This window comes from Haliaeetus albicilla, chromosome 2 (genome assembly GCF_947461875.1).
Source record: "Haliaeetus albicilla chromosome 2, bHalAlb1.1, whole genome shotgun sequence".
In the NCBI taxonomy this organism is placed as follows: Eukaryota; Metazoa; Chordata; class Aves; order Accipitriformes; family Accipitridae; genus Haliaeetus; species Haliaeetus albicilla.
Window position 1 is genome coordinate 75,754,473 of NC_091484.1, and position 23,741 is coordinate 75,778,213.

The following is a 23,741-nucleotide window of genomic DNA, read 5'->3' on the forward strand; positions in this document are numbered from 1 at the left end:
GCACAGGGAGGAATCGCCACCCCGTGACACCCGAGGCTTTGGGTGCCAAGCTCCGTGGGGCACGGCTTGCACCTGGGCGTGATGCACCCAGAGCAAACGGGGCCATCGGCATCACTGTGGAGCTGCTGGTAGGAGTGGGAGGCTAACTGGGACGGGAGGCTGGTGCCAGTGCAGTTGCACCAGCCACGGCCATGGCGAACCCAGAGCAGAGCCTGTCCCAGAGAGACTCAGATGCAGAAAGAAAGAAAAACAAGGCAAGAAATAACAACCCCCAACCGACTGCAAAAGCACCGCAAGCCCTTAAAAACGCCCTCAGGCATTCGCCAGGCAGAATCCCAGGGGAGCTCAGCCGCCTCCCTGGATGATACTGAACCACACAGCAAGTTACCTTCCCACCGTCCCCCTTTCTGGGGCGCAGGGCTGGGGCGGGGGGGGGGATGCTGGGGCACGCACCCACGCGTCGCCTGGCCCAAGAGGCAATGGACGGCTCCGTCCTCGCAGCAAGGGCTGCGGTTTCTCCCTCCCCAGGAGGGGACAGGCTGTGCCGGAGCAGGGCTGCGGCACCCGGGGGGCTGCGTGGGGGCTCTGGAGCACATCTGCCAGCCGCCTGGCCCTCGCCGCCAGCCCGCGAGTACATCTTGTTTGTGTTTTTCTGCGGAGCACACTCCCAGTGGGTTATGTCAGAGGTGAGGAATGCAGGGCCACCCTGTGTCATGAGATCAGACTTACATTTTTAGGCTGAACGCTTACCGTATTTGCTGGGAAGCAGCACGCAGGCGGCACGCGGGGCCCCGGAGGGGTGGGAGATACCCCATTGCCTCCATCCCTCTTTTCCAGCCCTCGCTCCAGCAGAGCCGGGTGGAGCGGATGGGGCCCGTCTGCTGGAACAAGCTCTCCCTCTGTTCCTCACAAGGAGCAAGAAAGGAAACGCAGTGAATTAACGCGAATGAAAAGGCAGCAGTGAAAGGCGGCCGGGCGCCACGCCAAGCGCTCGGAAAACGCTCGCGGAGAGAGGTGGTGGCGAGCTGCTCTCTGCCGCCGCTGAAGGCATCGGCACCCTGGGTTGCCCCACGGGGGAAACTCATCCAAACACCAGTACCCACAAAATATCACCGTCCCGGGGCTGAAAGCATGAGGGGAGACACGAGGCCATCCAGGGCAATCAGGGAAAGCTGGGAAAGCTGGGCTGGGAGCTCTTGACGTGAAAGACGTTTGCAGGGTCTGACCCAAAGCACTGCCCAGATCAGTGACTTTCCCCCAGTTTCATTGCCGGGAGCCAACACTTACGTCCAACCTTTCTAAAATTTCTTGACTGCTTTGCAGGAGTCCTTCTGCTCGAGGAAAGCTGGTGTAAAACAACCCTGCTGATGTCTCGCAGGGTTGCTGCACTGCCTGTTCCCTGGTTTTCCCACTTAAGACTCAGAGGATCCTTTGCAGCTCTGCTTCCCACCTAGGGCAGAAAGAGGGGAGACACTTGGATCCCAGTGCCATCGCACAGAAAACCCACCGAGCCGGGGTCAGACCCTGGCACAGGGAAAGGCTCTCCATCTCTGCTCTAGCATGGATTTTGTTTTTCTTTTTTTTTTTTTTCTCTTTTCCTGAAATAGCTGCAGTAGTAGGTATCCTGAGATCGAAAAGCCAAAAAGCAAAGAGAAACCCTTCCACAGACCACGTCCAAACTGAATGCCACTGTTTGTTGGTTTTGGGGTTGTTTTTTTTTTGCTCTGTTTTGCCTTACGGAGGGTTTTGACATGGTGCTGTTTTGTTCTGTGTCAGAAGGAAAACAAACCCTGAAATACCAAATTCTTTCACACAATGGACTTTCCTTTCTCTAAACATCCCTGTGAGATGGGCCTCTTGCAGCTCTCTCCTCTTCCCAGAACAAGAGAACAAATACTAGGAAATCTGGAGAGATGAACTGCACGGAGCTGGCTGCAGCGGAGGAGTACGCACCAGCCCCACGTTACTCAACGTCTCCACTGCTGGCTGGTTCTCACCCAGTGGGGGCAGATGAACCTCCAGCAAGCACTGATGGTCCCTGTGCCACTGGTAGTTTTCTGCTGTGCACCACAGACTCCTTTTTGTGTCCCTGTGAGACGTGACACGGGACAATTTCAGGTCCTCGTCTCTTATCCTAGACCCTCTGTCATCTACTACCCTGTTTGTCATGTCACCTCCATGTGCAGTTCCAGACTTCTTTGGTCGCTCTACAATAGTCCCAAAAGCCTCTTAGGGAAATTCCTCCTTTTGGGGGCAAATGCTGGTTTTGGGGTCTTCTCTAGGCTTGTGGTCCTATGGAGGCATCTTCCTGGGGAGATGAGAGAGGTGACGAGCAGGGACAGAAGGGACTAGCAGAGAGCAGGCGCTCCAGAGGGACCTTCAGACCCAGCACCCTCCCCTGGGCATGAGGGTGGAGGTCCCACAAAACATGAAGGTGATGTGTTGACAGGAATGGGCTGGTTGCTGCCTCGTAAAAATAAGGAGGGAGAAGCTATTGCGTGGGATCCTTGGGAAAATGAGGCTTGTTTCATGGTTTAGGATGTTATCTTCTCTTTCTTCCCTCTCTCTTTGTCTGCCTTCCCTTTCATAAAGTTGTGCTTTGATAAGATTTTCTGTTTTATCATTTGGGGTGGAGGAAGACGGTCAGAGATTGGGTTTCATTTTCCCTGGATTTGGAAAGGAAGGAAAAGGGCGCTTGAGGCAGCATTTAGCAACAGCCCAGGACACTGAACAAGGGCCAGACAAGACCTGGAGAAGGGGCTGCAGGTCCACCTTGGCTGATCCAGAAGACTTCTGCACTATAAATGACATGAAGAAAGGATCCTGGCTTTCATTAGATCTTTCAGGTGCCCAGCATGCTTTAAGGAACAGAAGACATCATTAGCAATGATTATATATATTTAGGCTTGATATAAGTTCAGTTCAACTGCAGTGAACTCATTCACTTCTGTTACACTCCTTCAGTTTTGGGGAAATACACTGACATTGCTTAGCAACTTTTAATCATTTTGGCAGAGAACAATAATCTGGGAAGGCCGAAGTTTATATCTGTTATCCTGCCCCAGATGGTTACTTGATCTCCCAAATAATAAGTTATCTGGCCTTGCCATTTGCTTCTAATCAGCATTGTTTTCCAAATTGCAATTGAGCATCCTGAAATCATAGAATCGTAGAATATCTCAAGTTGGAAGGGACCCATAAGGATCATCGAGTCGAACTCCCTGTGCCTCACAGGACTACTATAAATGCGTATTGCTCGACTTCAACGTTGGATTATTACTCGTTCTGCAGTGTGGCAGTGCACCATGCTATCTCAGGCAGATCCGAGAATATAAGGCAGTAATATCTCCGTCTGACCCAGGCAGGCAGTCGCTGGTTTGACTCGGTGCTGCTCAGCAGTGGGATGTGCTGTCCCTGCCAAAGCAGATACTGTAGGTTCTTTATTTCCTAATTGTCACTTTTTCTATGACTGCTTCAAACAGAAACAAGGAGCACGGAAAGAACAGTGCTTCCCCTGTCAGGGATGGGGCGGAAAAGACAGAAAAAAAGACTAAAGGAAGAATGTGGTGAAAGGCACCACCACATCCAGGGGCTTGACTCTGATCTCGCTTGAAGCAGTGTAAACAAGCAGGTTACAAAACCTAGGAGGTCTGACTGACGCTGGCACCAGAAGAACAAGGAAAACATATTTTAGACCAATTATGCTGTAGAATATATGTGAGATTTTCAAAGCACCTAAAGCCATTATCATCAAACAGTGCAGTAATCTGATTTTTAGGGCCAAATCTAAACACTAGGACCACAAGAACCAGATCTTCAACCCAGTATAAAATGACTTTGTTTTATCGTTTCTAAAGATTTTGTATCATTTGAAAGATTTCCTACCATAAGATCTCACTGCTGCTCTGCTAATGTCCCTGCTGGGACACCCTGCAGCTAGCCCAGACTCATCTCCCCCAAGCCTTCCACCTATCTTCCTGCTCTCTGTACTCCAAATCTCTAGATAACTCTGTCATTTCCTGCAAACTGGCTTGGGTTTGCCCTTTTCTGCTGGATACTCACCCAGCCTCTCCTGACCTACTGCCATATTTCCCCCACTTCTTGTAACCACCAGCCGTGATAAAGCTCTCCGCTCATATTCAGGATGGGACTGCCCTTGCCTGTGCTCCTGCCTGTGAAACTCCCTGGAAGAGCTTCCCACACACTTGGACTCTTGAGCAACTCAACTCACCTACACAAATGAAAATGAGGTAGAGCTGGTAAGTCTGAGAGGCCCAGGCCAGCCCCTGTGGACCAATAGGACAGGACCTGCAGGGACATCTTGTTCCTTGATGTTCTCCAGGTTCCCATTAGGAGCCAGGCAGAGCTACCTGGCTTGCGTAGATTCAGCTAGCTGTCCCTCCTGGCCACCTCTCCACTGGTCACTGGTGCAGGCTAGGAACACGGGGCTGCTGCTCCACCTCTATCCATGTCCTCTGGGGTAGACCTAGAGACTTGGAGAAGCATACAGTCATGGCTGATCTGTCTGAAGGCCAAAGACACTGGGAAATATGCTAGTACCAGTAGGGTGCCCTGTTCCTACCCCAGAGAGGTCTCTTGAGCACTATGTTAGGCTAGATGTATTGCTCCAGGGTATGGCCAGTGATTCCCCGGAACATTGCTTTATTCAGGGGCATCAGGTATCCCACAGTCCCATGAGTAATCCAATTGTCATGCCTCATGATTCATCCTTCCTGATCCCATAGAGCAGTGAGAGAGCCACAAAAGCCCTTGGTGGTTTTGGTTCTCCTCAGCTACGGTTCATTCCTTCCAGTCCTTCTTGCTCTTACATCCTGGAGGGCAAAACAGAAAAGATGACAGTACAGGAGCAACGATCAATATAGTGGTCTGTCTTCCTTTACACTAACCAAGTGCACGCTCCATTGCTGTAAGCAGCTACCCAGGAGGAATGAGAAGACATCTGGGAGATGCTCAAGGGTGTTGGTGTACTGCTGCACAAGCCACTCCAGAAAGGGGTATAGTAAGGGTTTCAGGCAGCAACAGCACGGTGATTTAATCGACTTCAGCAGGCTCTTTGCCAGGCATATCCTGTCCAGCTGGCGTTGAACTGACTGGCAATGAGGTGAGCCAGTGGCAGCCAACTCCAAATGACCAAGACTAGCCTGGTTTCAGTGCTCAGTAGCTGATTCATGTTTTGATCTTCTGCCCCACCCAGTCTAGAGTGAGTTCAGCACGTCTCCCCAAGCTTCACTTTCCTGCTTTCAAGGCTCTCCCTCCTCCGGAGATCTTCCCACATTTGCGGCCCAACCCTCTGCCATCAGTCCTCTCTGGTCTTCTGGACTGGACACCATGCAAGGCAAGAGCCAGCAGCTTGCTGGCTTTGATTCATCATCATCTAGGAAAAATGCTGGCTGATCCTGCCGGCTCTGCTTCCTCTTGCACCATCTGCTGTTCATGATAGCCATCCCCAGCACAAAGACTCAGTGTTTATCTCCACCACCCTGTCTCCTGGGGAAAGGCCACTTCTAGGGTCACTGTTCCCATAAGGCACTGCTGAAATGGGATCTGGGAAGTGGAGCTGTGGAAATGGTGCCATGCCATGGCCTGACAATGCAATGGCATCCTGTCTCCTTGCTTCTTCCAAGGCTTTTGCTAAGGCAGTGGCTCAGAAACATCACCTTATCCTCAAAGCAATGCCCTCCACAAACCTCTCCACCACGCATGAAGACCCGTGTGTCCTGGTGTGCCGGGGAACAAGTCAGTGCTGGCTGCGGTGGCCGGTGGGATGGACAGGCTGCCAGTCACCATGAACACTGCATCACGTGCTCTGGATTTGGCAAAAAAGCATGGCCACGGGACCATGGGAACACATATCCCACCAGCTTTGCACCACCAGGTAATGCTCAAGTTTGGTCTCAGTGACTTACCTGTCTATGCTATGAGTTAAGAATCAAAAGCTGATGATTTCCCACGAGGCTCAGACTCCTGAATGATGTAAGCATTTGTGGTCCCTTTCCTTAAATAACTACAGAGTGGAGCCAAATGGGTTTTCTCTCCAACAGATGGGCTGCTGACAGGTGCTGTTGGAGGCTGAGAGATGGAAAATCAAAGAAGATGCCCTGACGTGGTCTGTCACTAGGTTGAAAAGAGAAGAGCAGGCAAGATCTGGTTTCCTTATTCTGCCAGGCTAATCAGATGCTCTAGCAGTACAATAACACAAACATTTAATTTTTTCTCTCTATTCTGGTGGGTCAGGAAACTATTATTACCTTGTCTTAAAGGCGGGAGAGTGGAACGTGTCCTAAAGATGGGTGACTGGGTTATGTCCTTTGGGACAACAAGGATCTGCTTACGTAGCACAGGTCCCAGAAGAAGCAGGGTTTTGTCAGAATGGCATTCTGTAAAATAACAGAAAACAAAAGCTTTTCTTTCTCCCTAAATAAATCAGTTCTGTGTTTCCTTTGTGGTTCACTTTTAAAGGCTTGCTGAATTCAAGGAGGATGTGGTCACACTCATTGGAAACTCCAGATGCTACAATATATAAACACGAATCTGCGTAAAACTCATATTTTTGATGAATTAAATCTCATGTGCTTTCATTCTATTTTTCTTGCAGTGTGATGGCAGGCTGCTACAGTTTCCACATCCCTTGGAGAGCATTTGCCCAATACCTCTGATATCTCCTCCTTGATTTCTTTGACAGGATCCAGTCTTCTGTTATTTACTGATGTCACAGTAATGTTATTTACTGATGTCACTAGGCTACAGCCTAGGAGAGAAAATCAACACAGTCATGAATTATGGGCTATGCTGGTAGGACATTTCACTCTGATTGTTTGATTTTAGTGTGAACAAACTCCAGATAATTAAAGATGAGTTCAAGCTACAACACTTCACTTTTGGCTTCTGAATTGCCCGAAGTGGTAAGGAGTGTCTGGGTTGAGCACTTTAACGTGAGTCATTAGGAAGGTGAGATCCTTCAGCAAAACATGGATCTGCATGTAGGTCTGAGTTTTGAAGAAGCCTAGTATTATAGCAACGCAGCTGTATCTCCACTCAACTTTCAGCAAAAACACTAGGATGAAAGCATCATGTGTTGTTGTGTGGCTGTTCTTCAGCTTTAAGTGTGGCATCCTCCAACTGGTCCTTCACCTGCAGGACATTTCCATCCCACCCACCACCTTCTGCTGCTGAGCACCTGAGGGAGGACAGCAGCGTCCTGGCCTGGGGGTGTGCGTTTCTGTGCTGGGAGATGCATGAGCGTACTGACCACTGGGACATAACATGTACCGTCTCTGCAAAGGTTACCACCAGCACCCTCATTTTGTTTGTAGAAACTCCAAATGTTACCTTTAAGGAAAAAAAAAAGAAGGGAAAAAAGAGGCCAGTCTTGCTTTCTCCTTGAACAACAAAACTCTTTGACTCCAAGCAAAAGCAAACTGAAATCACTGCATTTCAAAATCACTTTGGAAGATGATAGTGCTGTGGTACAACAGTGAGGGGGAGGGTGTCCCCCAGCACACAGCCACCCTTGGGCACGATTAGAGGAGTAACTTGAGCTTTTCCATCTGAGTGCACCATTTATTATAAATAACGACCATCTTTAATCAGAATTTACGGCCCACTGGAAGCCTCGCAGTAATGCCGTTGTCATCTGTAAGCACTGGAGCCTGGGGAGGAGAAGAGAGTAGGATGTGTTTAGTTATTTGATGGGCTCTTTCATGATGGCTACATTCAGATCTACCCATGTGCACAAAGCACCGTTTTTTGGAAGATCTGGACAGTCTTTGGCAAGGTCCTCTTTGTACACCCAAACTACAGCACTACACATGCTCCTTAAGCTGGTCAAGACGTATGTGGATGCACTTTTGCCTACCCTTGGATTTTATAGCTCTTACTGTTGGTTAAAAATGTGAGAGAATTAGGCCAATATGTGGACAATAGGTCTGGATGCCTCAGCTTGAGTTTTGGAGCTTTAGCTCATGATTTTTAACTACCTGACATCACAGGGGCAAACACTTGCTTTGTTGCCTGATGAACCCCATGGTTTCAAGCCAAGCTTTTGACCCAGAGAGTCAAGCCCATTACTATGTGGCTCAGAAGGTAAAATTAACAACAACAACAACAAGAAAAAGCCTTGGAAACACAGTCTGACTCAATTGCCCTGTAAAATGCCACAATGGCACAATCAGATATGGAGCAGTATTTTTACCACCTGGGAAGAAAAGAGACATGGAGCCTCTTTGGATGTGAAATTAAACCACTGCTTATTTCTAGCAGATTCAGCCTAAATCGATTTGGAGCTTATCTTCAAATTTAGGGGTTCCCTGCTGCCCCACAAGGAGCTTCTCTGCCAGATCAGGTTGGGTCCATTTAGGGAGCAATGGGTTTGCATCACCTCAGGAGGGTCCCTGTGAAGAGCAGGACAGTGAAGGTTGGGGCTCATCCCAGCTGTTGCCAAGAAATTAATTTTGGGGTTGATATGAGGAGGGGCTTTCTTTATGATGGGTGGGACAAGAAGTCACCAAAAAGCTAAAAACAGAGAAGGAACAAAACAATATTTATGGCTCTGAAAAAAACCAAATTGCAGCACATAGCAAAATATTTTCTCTTTATATCCTTCTATGGGGTAATGAATATTCATCACCTGAATTACATTGGTGGCCATTGACTCCTCTCAGGACGTACATAGAAAGCGCTGCTGTACTGCACGTGTGATGGTCTGGATGGACAACTCAGTCCCTGGGGAAGTGTCCGGTGACTGGTGGCTTCAATGAGACCTATAGAAAAGCCCCTTGCAGTGGAGAGAAGCACTTTGGGTCCCAGCTGGTTCACATTTTATGTGTAGTCATAAAAAATTGAATGACCATTTAGCATGCAATCAGCTGATGAGGTAGGGTTTTTTTAAACCAGAACCGTAATAGGTCGTGGCCAGTCACTAATCTCTAGCTCTCATGGTCAGAGGTCCCCTCTGATGCATGGGGGGACTCTCCTATCCTGTGCTGATGCCTGGAAATCCCTGTGGTCTCGGAGTCCCCCCCAGCTCTGGGCCCATGCATGGGCATGGAGGCACTGATTGACATTCAATAGCCACAGACTGGATGGAAAATATTGATTTCCTTTAAGAGCTCAGGAGAGGAGGCGGATTCACAGATGCAGTTGTCTGTATTCAGAAAACAGTGAGAGCGAGGAGTGTTGGGGCTCAAGCTTCCCACATAGACATTGACCCCGGTGGGCTGAGCACCGGATCCGACATCACACTACCCATCCGGGGCCTTGCACTTATTCTGGGCTTATCTCTCCTTGGAAGCAAAGGGAATACAAAGACAAACCCTGTCCTGTGCCATGCTGAAAGCTCCAGTCATGGAGCAGGAGGATAACACTGAAATAAGTCTTCATAACATGAAAGATATTGTTCTTCTACACCAAACTGCAATGCAGACTCCTGTCTCCTACGTCGGCCACCATGGAGCCAGCAAATATTAAACAAGCTGCTGTCTCCACCGAGCTGGGCTGTATGCATCCTGGCAGCCCCAAAGTGACATCTTTTGCTGCTCCTTTTACAAAATGCCACATCCTCTCGGGGGATGTTTTCAAGCCAAGGTGCCCTTTCAGACCTGAGCTTCAAAGCTAGGAACAAGCCACCTGGGACCAGATGCAGAAGCAGACAAAAACATGACTGAGGAGGCATGAGGTGTTCAACCTGGAGACAGCACTAATTGGCTCAGATTTGTTTGGCTCATGTATATGCATTGGTGCTGTCGGAAGTGGGATGTGAGAGCATCACCAGCAGTGAGGTGCCACCGTTTTCTGAGCGCTGCGCGTGGGTGCAGTTACTGGCCGCTGAGGGAGGTTATTAATCTTTCCCCTGTGATTGCCTTGAGTGCTGGAGAAGCGAAACGCTTGTTCTGCAGCCCCCCACGCTCAAATCAGCAGCAGCCAGAGGGGAAGTCCAAAGAAATGGCTCCTTGGAGGACAACGCACCCACTTGAAGGACAGAGACTCCTCTCCAGGAGTGTCACAGGTGCTTTGCAATCTGGGAACCTTGAGGTCGAAAGCCCCTCTGCGGTGCACACCTGAAGGGGCACTTCATCTTCTCTGGCTGAAGGAATTTGTCTTAACTAAAGCGTTTCAATTAAAAGTCAAGACTGAATCACTGCAAAGTGCCGGAGACAAGAGTCATTAATACTGGAATACAAGTTTTAAATAATTTTAATATGCTCTGCAAGGCATCCATAAAAGTCCCTTAATCAATATGCATTTCAGTTCCTCACATCAGGGTTTGCAGAATTTAAATTCACAGCAGTGGAAGGGTCGGGAAACCAATCTGAATTTCTATCAGAGTTCTTGCACAGCCAAACCTGGGAGACCGCCTGGGTCCAAGCTGTCAGGTGGCTGTGCGTGGATCAGACTTTTTTGGTGGCCTGTGCCAAAATGAACTGGTGGTCCCAGTCCCTGAAGAACGGGTGTTGGGGCACATTATTGACATGGAGGCAAGTTTTTGAGTCCCTGTCAGTGACAGCAACCAGGATTTTGCTTGGCCATCTCAGCCAGTATCAATAATTCTCAGGCACTATTGGCAATTTAAGCATTACCTGACCATCCCCTGGTGAGAAGAGCAAAGAGGATGAGGATGGGCTGAGCCATTGACGTTAGTTCTCAGGGCTGCAGGTGCTCATGCTTGGGGACCCCAGCTCTTAATGTGCAGCATTCACATGCCCTCACGGCATATGCTGTGGATTTGATAACTCTCTCCCTGCGTACGTACGGGGCTAGTTTTGTGGCTGGTGCACAGCAAAGCAAGCTGAGACTCCTGCCTCCTGCTGCTGGCAGTGAGAGGAGGAGACCCGACATCTCACAGCAGGAGCATGGAGAGGCCTGAGCTTTCCCAAGGCAAAAAGGGACAAGGGGACCTGTCCAAGAAGGCACTTGTGGGAGTGCAGGGGGCTAGGCGGTTTGAAGCTAAACCTGTGCTTAAGCATTCGGCTGGATCAGGGCCAGAGGTGCAGAAAAGAAACTTCCAGCACAGAGAAACCTCTAGGAAGAACCAAACCCTAGAGGAAGCTCAGGGTGAGGTTTGCGCTTCCTATTTCAGTCTAAAAAAAGCCCTGTCCCAGAAGGGGTGAGTTTCAGCAACATCCAGTGTGTCTGCCCCCCTTCTTTGTATCCAGAATGGGGCTGATGAAAGTAAAGCACGTGGAAGCCTCATGATGCAGATGCACCCTCGGAGCATCTTTTCCTGCAGTCAGCATCCTGGGGCCCAGGGGCAGAGCAACATCACCCTCTGAACAGTTCATAGGAGGAGGGATGTACCGAAAGGAGCAGAGATGGTTGTTGCAGCTCACTTTACACCCAGAGATGAAAACAGGGCCTGGGGACAGATTTACTCCATGGTTATTTGCATGCTCTGTGCCATGGGTTTGGAGCGGGTCAGCTATTTCTCTCCCCAGAGAACCCTCAAACATGGCTTGGGGGAAACCAGGAGCTGGGGATTGTACGCTCGAAGCAGGTTGGATGCAGCCACCCTGTTTTGGAGGCTAAAAAACATGCAGCCGTATAGAGGAAAGCCAGGTTAAGCCATTTATGTGCATGCCTCAGGCCCTGCTTAGTCTACTGCTAGCCTAAAAATCCCCTGGTGCTGGGAAATCGTCTTGAACCTTGTACGCACATTGCTGCGGCTCAGCTTGTGTTCAGAGGGATGCATGTGTCTGATTTTGCTACCTTGATGCTTGAAATGAGCTTGGAAAAAGCAGGCAGCCTTTCGGAGAGGGAGAGGAAAAAAAAAAAAAGAAAAGAAAACCAGAAAGAAACCAAAAGCGGGGGCGGGAGGGAAGGAAAAGGAAGGATTTTGTCTCAGGGAAAGGCAGCCCGGAGGCGTCGGAGCCTCGGAGGACCATCCTCACCATCGCCCTGTGTTGCGAAAGACCCTTTTGCTTAGGCTCGGGTGCCCCTCGGTTTTTTTTTTTGGTTTTTTTTTTTTTTTTTGCAAAGCATCCCCGTACGGAAACTCTGGCCCAGGCTGAGCCTCCCAAAAACCCAGCGGGAATGCTGGAAAGCTGGGAGGCCCCGTACCGGGGCCGGGAAGACGGCGGGGCTGCGGGGAGCGGAGCGGGCGGCCGGCGAGGGGCCGCCTGCCATCTAGCGGCACCGGGGCCAGGGTGCCCACCCTCGCAGCCCAAGCAGGGGAAAAAAACAAACACCCCAAAGCAAAGCCCAAACCCGTCCGACATTTCTCTTCCCCCTCCCTCATCCCTCTGCACGCAGGGGGATCGGTTTCTGGTTGGGGGGGTGGGTGTCTGCCAGCGGGGTCTTGTGCATCTGCCAGGAAAATGCACCGAGACGTAAGTGCGGTGAAGCATAAATATATTTGCAAATTGAAGAGCCAGGCTGAACCAAAGAGCCGTGTACTCCTCCGCGTGTGTATTTTTTTCCCCCTTCTCCTGCACGGCTCCTTTCCCCCTCCTCACGCCTCTGCTGAGGATTTTTTTCCTCCATTCCCTCCGTTAAAAGAAATCCCCCACGGCCAGAGCAGGGTTCTCCCCTCCTCTCCATCCCTTCCCGTCTTCAGCAGACTCCCTCTTGCCACCCATTTTGTGGCCTCTCCGCTCCAACCCTGCTGCCGGCCCCCATGGGGACCCAGAGGGGAGGAGCAGGGGGACACACAGCCCCTTAACACCCCCCAGACTTTTCAGGGGGTGCTGATAGCTCTCTGTTTCTGCACCCAAAAGTTTGCAAGCTGAAGGTGGTAGGGGGGAATGCCCTAACCCCCTCTTCCTTTGCCTTTTCCTGCAAATTCCCTCATGCAATAAATTCCCCCCTGTGTTGTGCTGGGGGCTCCCCTGTGCCACAGGGGTGACATCTCCCATTTAATTCCCACAACATAGCCTCATACCCAGGGATGGAAATGGAGATGGCTTTTCAAAGGCCACCCTGGGACAGGATGGAGTAACGCACTCCCTATGATCCCATCCTGTCCCATGGGATCCTTTTGCGGGGGGGGGCTGCAGAGACCCAACACAGGCATCCTCAAACAGGCCCCCCTCCAAGTGCTTATTAAGTGCAAAGAGGCACAGACCTGGAATCAGATTTAAAAGGAGGGGAAAAGCTGGGCTCTGGACAGCCGCGAGATGTTAACCAGTGGCGATGGTGTGCCCAGAAGCGCTGGTGGTTCACCTGCCCATGGGGGTGCCAAAAATGAAGCCAGCGCTGGGTCCTCGCTGCAAACCGTCACGAGGCATGGGACTCTCTGAAGCATCAGATCAACAGAGATCCTCTGCGCCGGAGTGGGTCTGAGCAGTCTGGCAGCACCCCGAGACCCAAGGGGATGGTACGGGCACATACTGGGCCTGTGCCCCGGTCCTCCATCAGCAGTGGATGCACGAAGCCCTTCCACGCAGCTCCACACTGATATAAAACTTTATTTTTAGCTCCGATATTAGCTTCTTGGTGATTCCCAGAAATATTTAGCCCTTCCTACTGATATTGGCTTGGAGACAAGGTCCAGCCAACCCTGAGTATGACCCAGTTCTGGGGGTCCGGTTTGCTCACGGTCTCTTGTTTGCAGCTACAGTTTGGTGCAAAACACTGCCTAATTTTCCTCCCTTCCTGCACACCCTAGCAAGGATCCAGCAGTGTGCCTTGTGTCCAAGGACCCTAAATCACACTGTCACTCTTCTGCAGTACCATTGCAAAAGGGGCAGTCGGGGTTTCCTTGTGCACTCCCCACCCCACCCTCCTCTAACCTTGCTCAGGAAATGTGTCCACCCTCCTTTTTCTTCCTTTATTGCTTTGTTTATTTACCTAAAAAACCAACACGACTTTAAAAGTTCAAGTTGATTCTACAGTCCAATCCTCGTGTGAACCCAGAGGATACCCATGGGCAATCAAATGTGTCATGAAGGATTTATTCACAAGGCCCGGTCTTACGGCTCAGTCTTGCTCCGTAGGTGCTCTTGGCCAGATGCTTTCTGAAGTCCTTTGGTGGGAGAGCTGCACCCCCAGCTAGATAGGAATGGGCAGGGAGAAGGTCTTTTTGGCCTTTGTGTTGAGGTTGTCCCATACCAGCCGGCCATGGTGCTGGGAACTGGTCCCAGGTGCGTTTCACCTGTAAGGAGAGAAGTTGCTGGGGTCAGCAGCGTGTGCAGGGAAGGATTTTACAGAGGGAAAAAGGCTCAAGGCACCAGCCTGGCCTGTCTCCATCCTCGGCTGCAGCTCCACAGTGCTGCTCTGGGGACCAAGCCTGCTTGGAAAAAGAGGAGAAAGAGGAAATCTTCTAGGAAGGGGGGGAGAAAGGCATTTTGGAGAAGCACTGCTACCTGGTCCTCCTGGTTTGGCACAGGAGAACTGAGCTGCTCCTGGTCGCTGGGGTTTCCCATCTCCCCAGGTCCTGCCCAGGTTTCCTCCGTGTGCCCTCTCCCAATTCCTCCGCATGAGCCAGTTTCTTCTGGGGCTGATTCCACTGTCTTCACATCTTAGATCACCGTGGCAGCTAGAATAGGGCTGCAGAGTCCTTATGCACTTATCAGCGTTGGATTAATTAAAAAACCTAATCAGGAATAGAGAAAAGCTCGGTGTTAACCTCGTGCTAGAACGGTTTCCAAGTAGGTATGCCAGCAAAATAAAAACAGCAATTTGCAGCTAAATAAAAATAACAATTAAGCATTTGAAATACAAATATACCATTCAGAGCAAGCAGATAAATATTCAGATGCGTTCATTACGAGGTTGAGGCTGTCTCTCAAATGAACAGACAGGTACAAAATAGCAGCCTGAATACGCCAAATTACGCCAACATCGCATCAGCACCCAATGCTGCCGGGGGTGAAGGGGAGATGGGGTGGAGGATGGGGGCAGTGGGGAAAGCATGCGTGGGAAGCGTGATTTTTTTTATTTTTTTTAATTGGTCTTAAAATTTCGTTTTATGGAACCGGTGTTTGGGTTCTCCTTCACGGAGGGCTTTAGTTCTCGGGGATGGGAAGTTCTCCTGTGGCACTCGGTGCTCCTCTTTCTGATGTGGGGCTGTCCCCCCCCCCCTCGTGTCCGCAGGGGAAAGGCAGGATTTGGCCTCCTGCCTGCTGCCCTCACCCCGACCCGAGGGGTCCGGGCAGCGTGGATCAGCGAAAACCAAAACACCGCCAAGCCCTAAAACTACAAACCCTTTGGAGCTCAAGTGCTGCAGCTGACTGAAAAAATAACACACCCCCCCCCCTCACCGCCCTCCACACGGCCCTCAGCGCTTCCCTACCCCACGGCGTGGAGAGAGGGGGAAACCCGGCTGAGGGACGAGGAGACACGGCGCCGACGGCGGCCCGGGTGGGCGCTAGCGGTCCAAAGCCCCGGCGTCGGGCCGGGGGGGTGGGTGATACGTGTGTGTGTGTCCCCCCCACGGGGCGGGGGGCAGCCAGGTATCGCCCCCGCTCCACACAGACCCACGGAGGGGACGGCAGCCCCTCCTCACAGGAGCACCCGCGCTCGCGGTGCTTTCCCGCGCAGGCGCAGCCCGGCCGAGGGAACGCGGGATGGCGGCGAGCTCCGGGGGGGTGCGAGGCGGCCGTCCCCGCGCTCCCTCTACCGGCCCGCCGCCACCGCCGTACGGCCCCGTGCCGAATCTGCGGCTGCGGGCGCCTGCTGGGCCGTGAGGAAAGTGCGGCGGCGGGGCTGGGAGCGGCTTTACGCCGGGCGGGATTTCATCATGCAAGGCGGGGGGGTGGGGGGTGTAGGGCGGCGCGCCGCACCTCTCCATGCCGCTGCCGCCCCGTAGCGCCTTGCCCGCCCTGCTACGCCGCCTGCGCCGCCTCGTCTGCCCGCCCGCCGCCCAGCTCCGCTCCCGGCCCGCCCCGGCCGCGACCCCCATGGACGGTCCGCAAGCCGAGGCGCTGCTGGCGCCCCTTCGGCAGGCGGTGCGGCAGCAGGTAACGCGCCTCGGCCCGGCTGAAGGCGGGGTGGTGGTGGTGGTGGTTGGGGTGGGGGGCACCCCCGGCTGAGGGGAGTCCTGCTGAGGCGGGTGGCCCCTGAGGGGAGACAGCCGCCGGGGAGGAACCGCCTGAGGCGGGGGGACGGGCATCTCGCTGGGGGGGTCGGGTGTGTGACAGAGCCCTGCGCGGAGCTCCGGGCCCGGTGGCGGTGTTTCCCCTCAGGGCCCTTGCTTGGCGACCCCTCCGGTTCCGTGGTGTGGGGCACTGCGGGACCCTGCGGGCTTAGCCGGCGGTGGGTCCACAGCAGAGGGTCCCCGTGGGTTTGCCCGGGGCGGGGGTCTGCAGGTGTCTCCCCTCGGGTGGGTCTCGCTCTGGACCAGGGCAGGGGGCTGGCAGGGAGTGCGTGGGTGGCAGCGCGGGTGGGTTTCCCGTAGCCTGCTCTTCCCCCTCCCAGTTAGCAGTGGTGTGTGTTGGAGCTGTCTTGCAGAACTGGATCTGTGCGTCAGTCTACCTGGCTTGCCCCTCCTGGGCTTGATGTTGTCTTCTGTGCCCAGGCTAGGGCTGACTTTGTCACGCTTTTAGGGCCCCGTAGCTGGCTCTTCACGTTTTCTCTGGAAAACACCCTGCGTAGGTTTCCTCATCCCACAGGGTCACCCGATGACTTCCCTTTAGAGCTGAGTTTGTGTTGGGTTTTGGAGGTAAATGGTGTTCTTTAGAGTTGCATATTTGCCTGATGCAGTAAGGGGTATTAATGTATTTGCACATTTTCCGTTTCATCATTATTTGTCTAGATACGTAGCTGTCTCCTATTAGCTGGGACTGCATGGCATTCTTTCCATCTCCCTCACAGATGAAGCTGTTATCTTTAGCTTCCTTCTTACCTGAGAAGGATTTGGTTGTCTTTTTATTTCCTAAGTGAACCTTGATCTTGGTACCCTTGCTGCGTATGCTGATGGCAGTGGAGCCTGCTCACAGCACGTGGAAGTTCCCCTTCCTCCCTGCATTAGCAGCAAGACCTATGCTTGTGGGTTTCTCGTGTGCCTCCTGTAAGTGACTGAATCCATAGTCTTCTGCTTAGCTGGACACATAGCTACGTGTGTGTCCTGTGTATTCATAGATTTGTGCATGTGTTTTCCCATTAAATGAGTGGATTTATGGCCCTCTAATTATACCAGCACTTCAGTGAGTTTTTATTATGAATCATTGTACAGCATAATGCCTTGGCAAGAGAGCTTCTTGTAAATAAAATTATGATCTCTAGAACTAGCCAATTTATTTATTTATTTTAAAATCCTGTGTCTTGGGTACTGTCATTTGCCTTTAAAGTATCAATGCACCCCTTCTTTCTGGCTGCCTGGGGGATTGAAACAGGAGTGTGGGGTGCCAAGGAAAGGTTTGTGGGTAAATTTGTATAGCTAGGACCATGGATATTGTATCGTGCACCTGACAGTAGTAATTCACTGAGGTGTTTGCACAAGAGAGAAAGGGAGGGAGTAACAAAGATTGGGGTCATTGATACCTTGCGATGCAGGGGACCCTGTCTAACAGCTCGTGGAGAAGCGGTTTAATTAAACCTAAGGGACACTTAACCTATGGGGAGGAAAGTGAGCAGCATATCTTCCTGCAGCAGTGCCTGATGCAATAAGCTGCCGTGATCCAGGGGTGGATCCCTCTCTGCTTTACTGGTCTATGGGACAAAGCTGCAGCAAAATTTGCCACATCGAGTGCTGCTGTGCACTCCTCCTCTGGGTTGGGCTCAAGATTGTAGTTTTAATTAGATTGAGTCCTGTCAGCAAACGTAATTATTTGCTTCAGTTGTGTTCTTTTTTTATTTTTTTCCTCCTTGCGTATGTCTGAGTACTCTTTTACTTATAGATGAGGACAAAGAGTTGCTGTATGCTGCTTTTAGATGCTCAGCAATGAGCAGGGTGATAGCTCTGTTGAGTCAGCAGTAGCTGCTTTGCTGCTGCCTTGATGTTTTTCCACTGCTGACCCCCTAGCTCAACAAAGGCAATTTGGACTTACTACTTTAAAAGAAAAAAAAAAGATCAGATCCCTCCCTCTGCCACGTTTCCCAGGAATGGCAGTTTAAGTCCTCAGCCCTAGAGTGAAACTTTCACGTTTTGGTATAATGAGTTAACAGGAAGGAAACAGCAGATTTGTTCTGTTCTTGTAGCCGACGGGCTTAGGGAGCCTGACAGGATTCTTATTTTTCTTTCTTTTCATTGTGTGTTTGTTTTAATGCAGTCTTTTGAGTCTTCCTCCTTTTATTAATAAAATTAGCCTCTGAATCCCTTAGTCTCTGAGGCACTTTTTCTGATCTGTTTATTGAATGGCAGTCTCTGTATTCTCTTCTCTTTGGTTTCTCAGTTGCCTGTAATATTAATGTCAGAAAAGCTCAGAATTTATGAAAAAGCTGGTATTGTGGACATGTTGTTATCTCTTTGGATTGTGGTTTTGTTTTTTTTTTTCCCTTTTGTTTAATGGAGAAGTGCAAGATGCAAGAAAAATGCTGAACTTGGAGCATCCCATTCTTAGAACATCCCACTTGAGAAGCCATTGACATCTCTGGGCTTTTTCCTTCTGGGTCAGCTCCTTTGTCCCTCTCAGTAATTCAAGATAGACCTTGGTTTTGGCTGAAGAAGAGTGGACTGAAAGGAAGACTATTAATTTATCTCCAAGAGCAAGCTGGGCATTACTGCTGAGGATCATGCAGAAAAGCATGCTGTTGGGTATTTAGGGGTTGAGAACTTCCCTGGGATGAAGGGGGAGAATCGTCCCCACAGGGCAGAGAGACCTTTGTGGAACCATAGCAAGGTGATGGTGGTTTGACTCAGGTCAAGACCTCAGTGTAAGCCCACGGCAGGGTTTTGCTGCTCTGAAATATTTAGGTGTTTGGGTTTTTTTTTAGTTTTTTTGATTTTTTTTTTTAAAATTCTTTTTTTTTTACTCTATTCTTTCCCAAAGTTACTGGATGAATTTTAAAAACAGTAACAGTTTTTACAGATAATGCAATGCCTTCTTTGCTTAGACATTAGGCTAATAATGTCTGTCTTCTGTGAGACCTTCTTCTAAAAATTTGTGTACTTACTGGCCAGTTTTGAACAGATATGAGAGCAAAAGAAGTCTAAAATGGTCATAAATTTTGAAGAAAAGGGAAGGGGTAGAAGGAAAAGAAGCCTTATTACCAAGAAAGAGAGCACAAAGCCTGTATTAACCATCTGAGAATCCAATTAGTGCATCCTCAAAGACAGATAACTAGGATTTGTGGAAATCTGCTGCGAAGTCGTACATACAGGAGTACGTTTGCACGCTGAGATTTAATAATAGGTCTGGGATTTAGCAGTAGTGTGGGGGGGCTGAATTTCTCTAATGATGTGTGGTTCTGCTAACTCAAATGCTTAAGTGTCTCTCACCTGCGTGGGGAGCGGGGAGGTGGGACAAACCCCTCCTTTCGGATTGCCAGGAGAGCTGAAACAAGGAGAGTTCTTGTCTATGTCATTCAGAGAAAGAGTCTGTGTCTTGTGTTTTGTCCCCTTCTTCTAGGGAGAACTGGTAAGAAAGCTGAAGGAAGAGAAGGCTCCCCAGGTGGATATAGACAAAGCTGTAGCAGAGCTCAAAGCTCGGAAGAGGGTCCTAGAAGCAAAGGTGAGTCTGGAAATTAAATTTGAGTTCCACAGTTTTATCTGAAAAGCCTTGAAATTTCTACTTAATGCTTTTTTACGGTATTGATTTGCGCTAAACAGTCATAGGAGGGTAGACTGAATCACTTCTGAAATAGTTCGCAAGTTTCCGACTAGTGGCAGTTTCATTCTTTATCTTTTATGCTAATATCTGTTAACATTAAATCACAGCGTGCGAACAAATAAATATGAGTCAGTTTGTTCACAGTCAGAGTGGAAATTCAGTGTAGATGTTGCTAATCTTTGTTTACTGCATAGATCTTTTTTTGTGCGCAGTGAGAGGACATGCTGCTCACTGTAGTGAGTTTCATCTTCAGATTCTTTGTGCAGCATTTAAATTCCAGGACTGGCGTAGAACACGTTTCTTTAGAAACCACTTCCTTTGCAACAGTTTAAACAAAGTTTTTGGAGACATTTTAAATAGTCTATGGTTTTCCTCAGCCTTCAAGAGAGGGATGTATTGAAATTGTGCCCCCTTTTTTAGATGCGATGGTGCTCTAAAAAGTCTTTCTGCAAATGAAAAGATGGAGCTCTTTTGTTTCTAGATCGATGAACAAGTAAAAATACACTTCCTTATCCTGCAAGCTTCCCCCCGCTTCTCGGACTGAAACAACAAAAAGAAACTCCTGAAGTATAAAAAGAGTCTAGTGTGCAAATTCACCCAGGAGACTGTGAGGTTCTTTTCTAATTTGTATTTCATACAAAAATGATTGTAGTTGTGCTTCAGTGGTACTCTTAAAAATAAATGAATAAGTAAATAAATAAATACATCACTGCTTGCAACTAACTTACTGTGAGAATACCAGTGTACCTGAATTGAAACCAGTTGACCCTATTTGTCCTACTGGGTCATGTGAGGCCAACAGTTGGTGTTCTCCGTCAGGTCTGGCATTATGGCTACCTGTTTGCATCCATTTAACCCAAGTAAAAAGATGTCATTTTTAGTTAGTATTCAGCACAGAACTGTGCTTTGAAACCATTGCATGAAACCTGTATTGATAGCTAGGTTGTCCTGGAGTAAATAGTTTCTAAATGTTTTCCCAGTTCTGTTTCCCAGCACTTGGAAGCTTGACGTAGAGGGATGTAGCAAAGCAGGTTAGGAGTCTTGGTATCCCTATGAGCCCCACCTTTCTGTTGGAAGAGTGCCTGTAGTATGCAGTGTAGAGGCGTGTTTGCCAGTTACACAATTTGTGTGGGCTGTATCCCTGTCAGTGCAAGAATGACCTTGCAAACGCAGCATCTGCTCTTGTGAGTGCAGCACTCCAATATAGTCCTTCTCTCTTGATGGTGTTTCCAGCAATGCATCACAGTCACTTGTACCTTTTGCAGAGGGCAGCAGTGTGAATGCTCGTTAGCTTTAGCAGCTGCTGGTGCAGTTTTCAAGCCCTGTGATTCCTACTTAAAGATAGCAGAATGGCTCTGAATTTGAAGCTTTGAACAGGGCAGAGCAGTTGAGTGTTCAAAATTCCTTGGCTTTATGTCCTCAAACCATATTGTAAGTCAGTAGATGATTCTGCTCTTATACAGGGTGATTCTTCCCCTTGAAGGCCAACACAGTTGCTTTTCTGCCTTCTATTTATGAATCTATTTATGTTTATGAATGTATGCTGGATAGAGACTGTTTCTTTGACTTCTGTGCCAGTTCATTAACTATTCTCTTTAGGTAGTAGAAGAGGGGCTCTACGGAATTCTGTACCTACTCCAGTTACTCCTGTGCTGCTGGCCATTTCTCCCTGCCAGTTCAGAATTGGGTTGTGTCACTGTTGCTCTCCTTCTGTCCATCTCTGGGCAAAAGCCGTCCTTTCTATTAAGAAACCCTGCTCATTGTGAAATGTGATTCTATGTTTTTAGCCAGAGTGCCAAATGGATTCCCTTTCTGTGCTTTAAAAGTACTGTTTTGGTGTGGGACAACACTGGTGCTTGCTGTCATGTGTGCTTTCTGTCTGCCTTTGACTCTTTTGTTCTCTCCTGCAAAGTTATTCCTTGGCTTATGCTAATTCATGGGAACAGCAGAGGTACAGTGCTTTTAAAATTAGACCGCGTGCACTTGTCTTTATAGGTGCTAAAAAAAGAAAAGTTTGACATTATTGGTCATATGATACTTTTTGTTACCAAAAGGCTGTTCAAAATGATAGTGTTGGCCACTTAGGGGGACCTGAATTAATTTATTGAACTTCTTGGCTTAACTCTAATTATAAAAACATCTTTCTTGAAGCAAATCTTTCAAGTCTCTTGATTTCACTAATGGAGTGGTTGCAAAAATCATAGTTTTTCAGATAAAGTAGTGAGTCTGTTTTAAAATGTTTTCACAGAATCTAGTCAGGGCATTTAGGCACTCTGTAACTAAATTTTCTGAGTGCAGGGGGCCATGTTTGGGAAAGCCTACATTTTGTGAGTAGATATTCTTTGTACGAGTAGCTAAATACACACCTTTGGCAGAGCACAAGGATGATGATGTTCGTAATCTTCATAGTCAAAATTCTTTCATGTGAGGAACACTTTATTGAAAGCTTCATATATGCCAAGAGTTAGATGTTTGTAGTCTCAGCTAGTCACTTCAAGCTTTTTTTTATAGTCAGGAGAGGGAAATAGGTCAGAAGAATTGCTTTGGAAATTGGCATTTCTTTCCAGTGATTGTAAAGAAAGCTGAGGATAACTAGCTCAGACTTAGTTGTCTGGAAGTTAGGGCAGATGAGTCCACCTCAAGTGTGTAAAATGCGGAATTGAGACAGTCATGTTTGTAATTGAGCACCTGAATCTCAGCGTCACTATTCCTCTTTGGAAAATGAGTGTGTTGGCAGGATACCTTTGCTTCAAAATGGTCTTTACAGACTTTTGACTCATAGTGTGGTGAATGGAGAAGATTCCTCCTCCTCTCAGAAACAGGAGCTATTAACTGTTTTCAATTTACTTGATTTACAGGAGCTGGCCTTACAGCCCAAAGATGACATTGTGGACAGAGTTAAAATGGAAGACACCCTGAAAAGGAGGTTTTTCTATGATCAAGCCTTTTCTATTTATGGAGGTACGGATTTGAAAAAATTTGCATTTTAATCCCTTTAGGCTAATGTTCTAGTCTTTCTAGCTGTGTGAAACGCTGTACTCTTGCAATGTTATGTTAATGCAACATAAAAGAATTTTTTTTAAAGTTGGCTTTAAAATTTCCTGCTTGAGTCTGTAAGCCTTTCAAAAGTTCCCCCTTCCTAAAGTCTTTGGGAGAGGGGGGTGGCTCAGATTTTGTCTTTTGCTTTCTGGATGTCAGTGAGTGGACTTTAGGATGCATGTTCTGAGCATTACATTGTAGAACATGGTTTCTTTGCAGAAGGGTAAGGTGTTTTGGCATTTAAGGGGATGATCAGCGTATTTCCTCATAACCATTCATCACTATCCGAGCTTTCTTTGGAAAGATAATGCTCAAAACTACTGTGAACTTTAGAACCTGTTACCTTAGTGAATTTTGCCAATGAACTTTATTTAACAGGTGAACAAATGCAGCTGTTGAACGTCGTCAGGTAGCTGATTTGAAGTAGCTTGGGGCAGGTGGGGGCCAGCACAGTGCCTGTATGGTTACTGCTCTTTCACCTAAGATACTAAAATAAATACTCTGGGTTGTTCTATTGGCTTTTTATTTCTTTTTTCATCTTTGTGTCTAAACGGGTGATTGGCAGGTACGTGTTATTACTGACAGTAAAATACTTCTTTGGCCTATGCATTATCACTTCTTCTGTATTTAGATTCCTCCTTCAGATAGATTGCTCCCACAAAACTCTCCACAAAATGTAATCCATTGGTGGAGGGAGTGTGGCTTTTACAGTTGTTGGTTGCAGGTATTTATCAGTTTTGGCTTCTACTGCTACCTGATGCCCCAGCGTGCTCTCTAACTGAACTGCATTGGTTAGCATGTAGGGCAGTGTCTGACTAGGTGCTTCACAGAGTTTACTTTCAGCCTTTATGTCATGGGTCCTTATGTAAAAAGCTCTCTACAGTGAGCCATGTTCCATATTCTGTTTAGCACAGTGAAGCTGATGCTTCATGCTTAGAAAATGACATCAGACTTATACCAACTGATGGAAGCACTGAAAAGGAAGGACATTGCCTCTAAACAATGGAGCTTCATACAATCTTGCACCTACCACATTTTTTT

General features: G+C 48.7%; 1 protein-coding gene and 1 long non-coding RNA gene across 3 annotated transcripts in view; one reads left to right on the forward strand and one right to left on the reverse strand.

Annotated features, from left to right (window-relative positions):
- Positions 1-13,400: 13,400 nt before the first annotated feature.
- On the reverse strand, positions 13,401-15,434 carry LOC138688561 (uncharacterized). The gene is made up of 2 exons (XR_011327436.1): positions 14,316-15,434; positions 13,401-14,104 (listed from the first exon to the last, which is right to left on the reverse strand). It is a non-coding gene; the product is annotated as an uncharacterized lncRNA (long non-coding RNA).
- Positions 15,435-15,692: 258 nt separating this feature from the next.
- The window catches only part of GARS1 (glycyl-tRNA synthetase 1), a 28,729-nt gene continuing 20,680 nt past the window's right edge, over positions 15,693-23,741 (forward strand). The window contains exons 1-3 of one of the 2 annotated variants that reach the window (XM_069778294.1): positions 15,693-15,911; positions 19,461-19,562; positions 22,520-22,622. In XM_069778294.1, the coding sequence (XP_069634395.1) occupies positions 15,741-15,911; positions 19,461-19,562; positions 22,520-22,622 (376 nt within the window). In that variant the 5' untranslated portion in view covers positions 15,693-15,740. Of the gene's footprint in view, positions 15,912-18,659; positions 18,732-19,460; positions 19,563-22,519; positions 22,623-23,741 lie in introns of those variants that run through there. The other variant, XM_069778295.1, reaches the window with a different exon arrangement.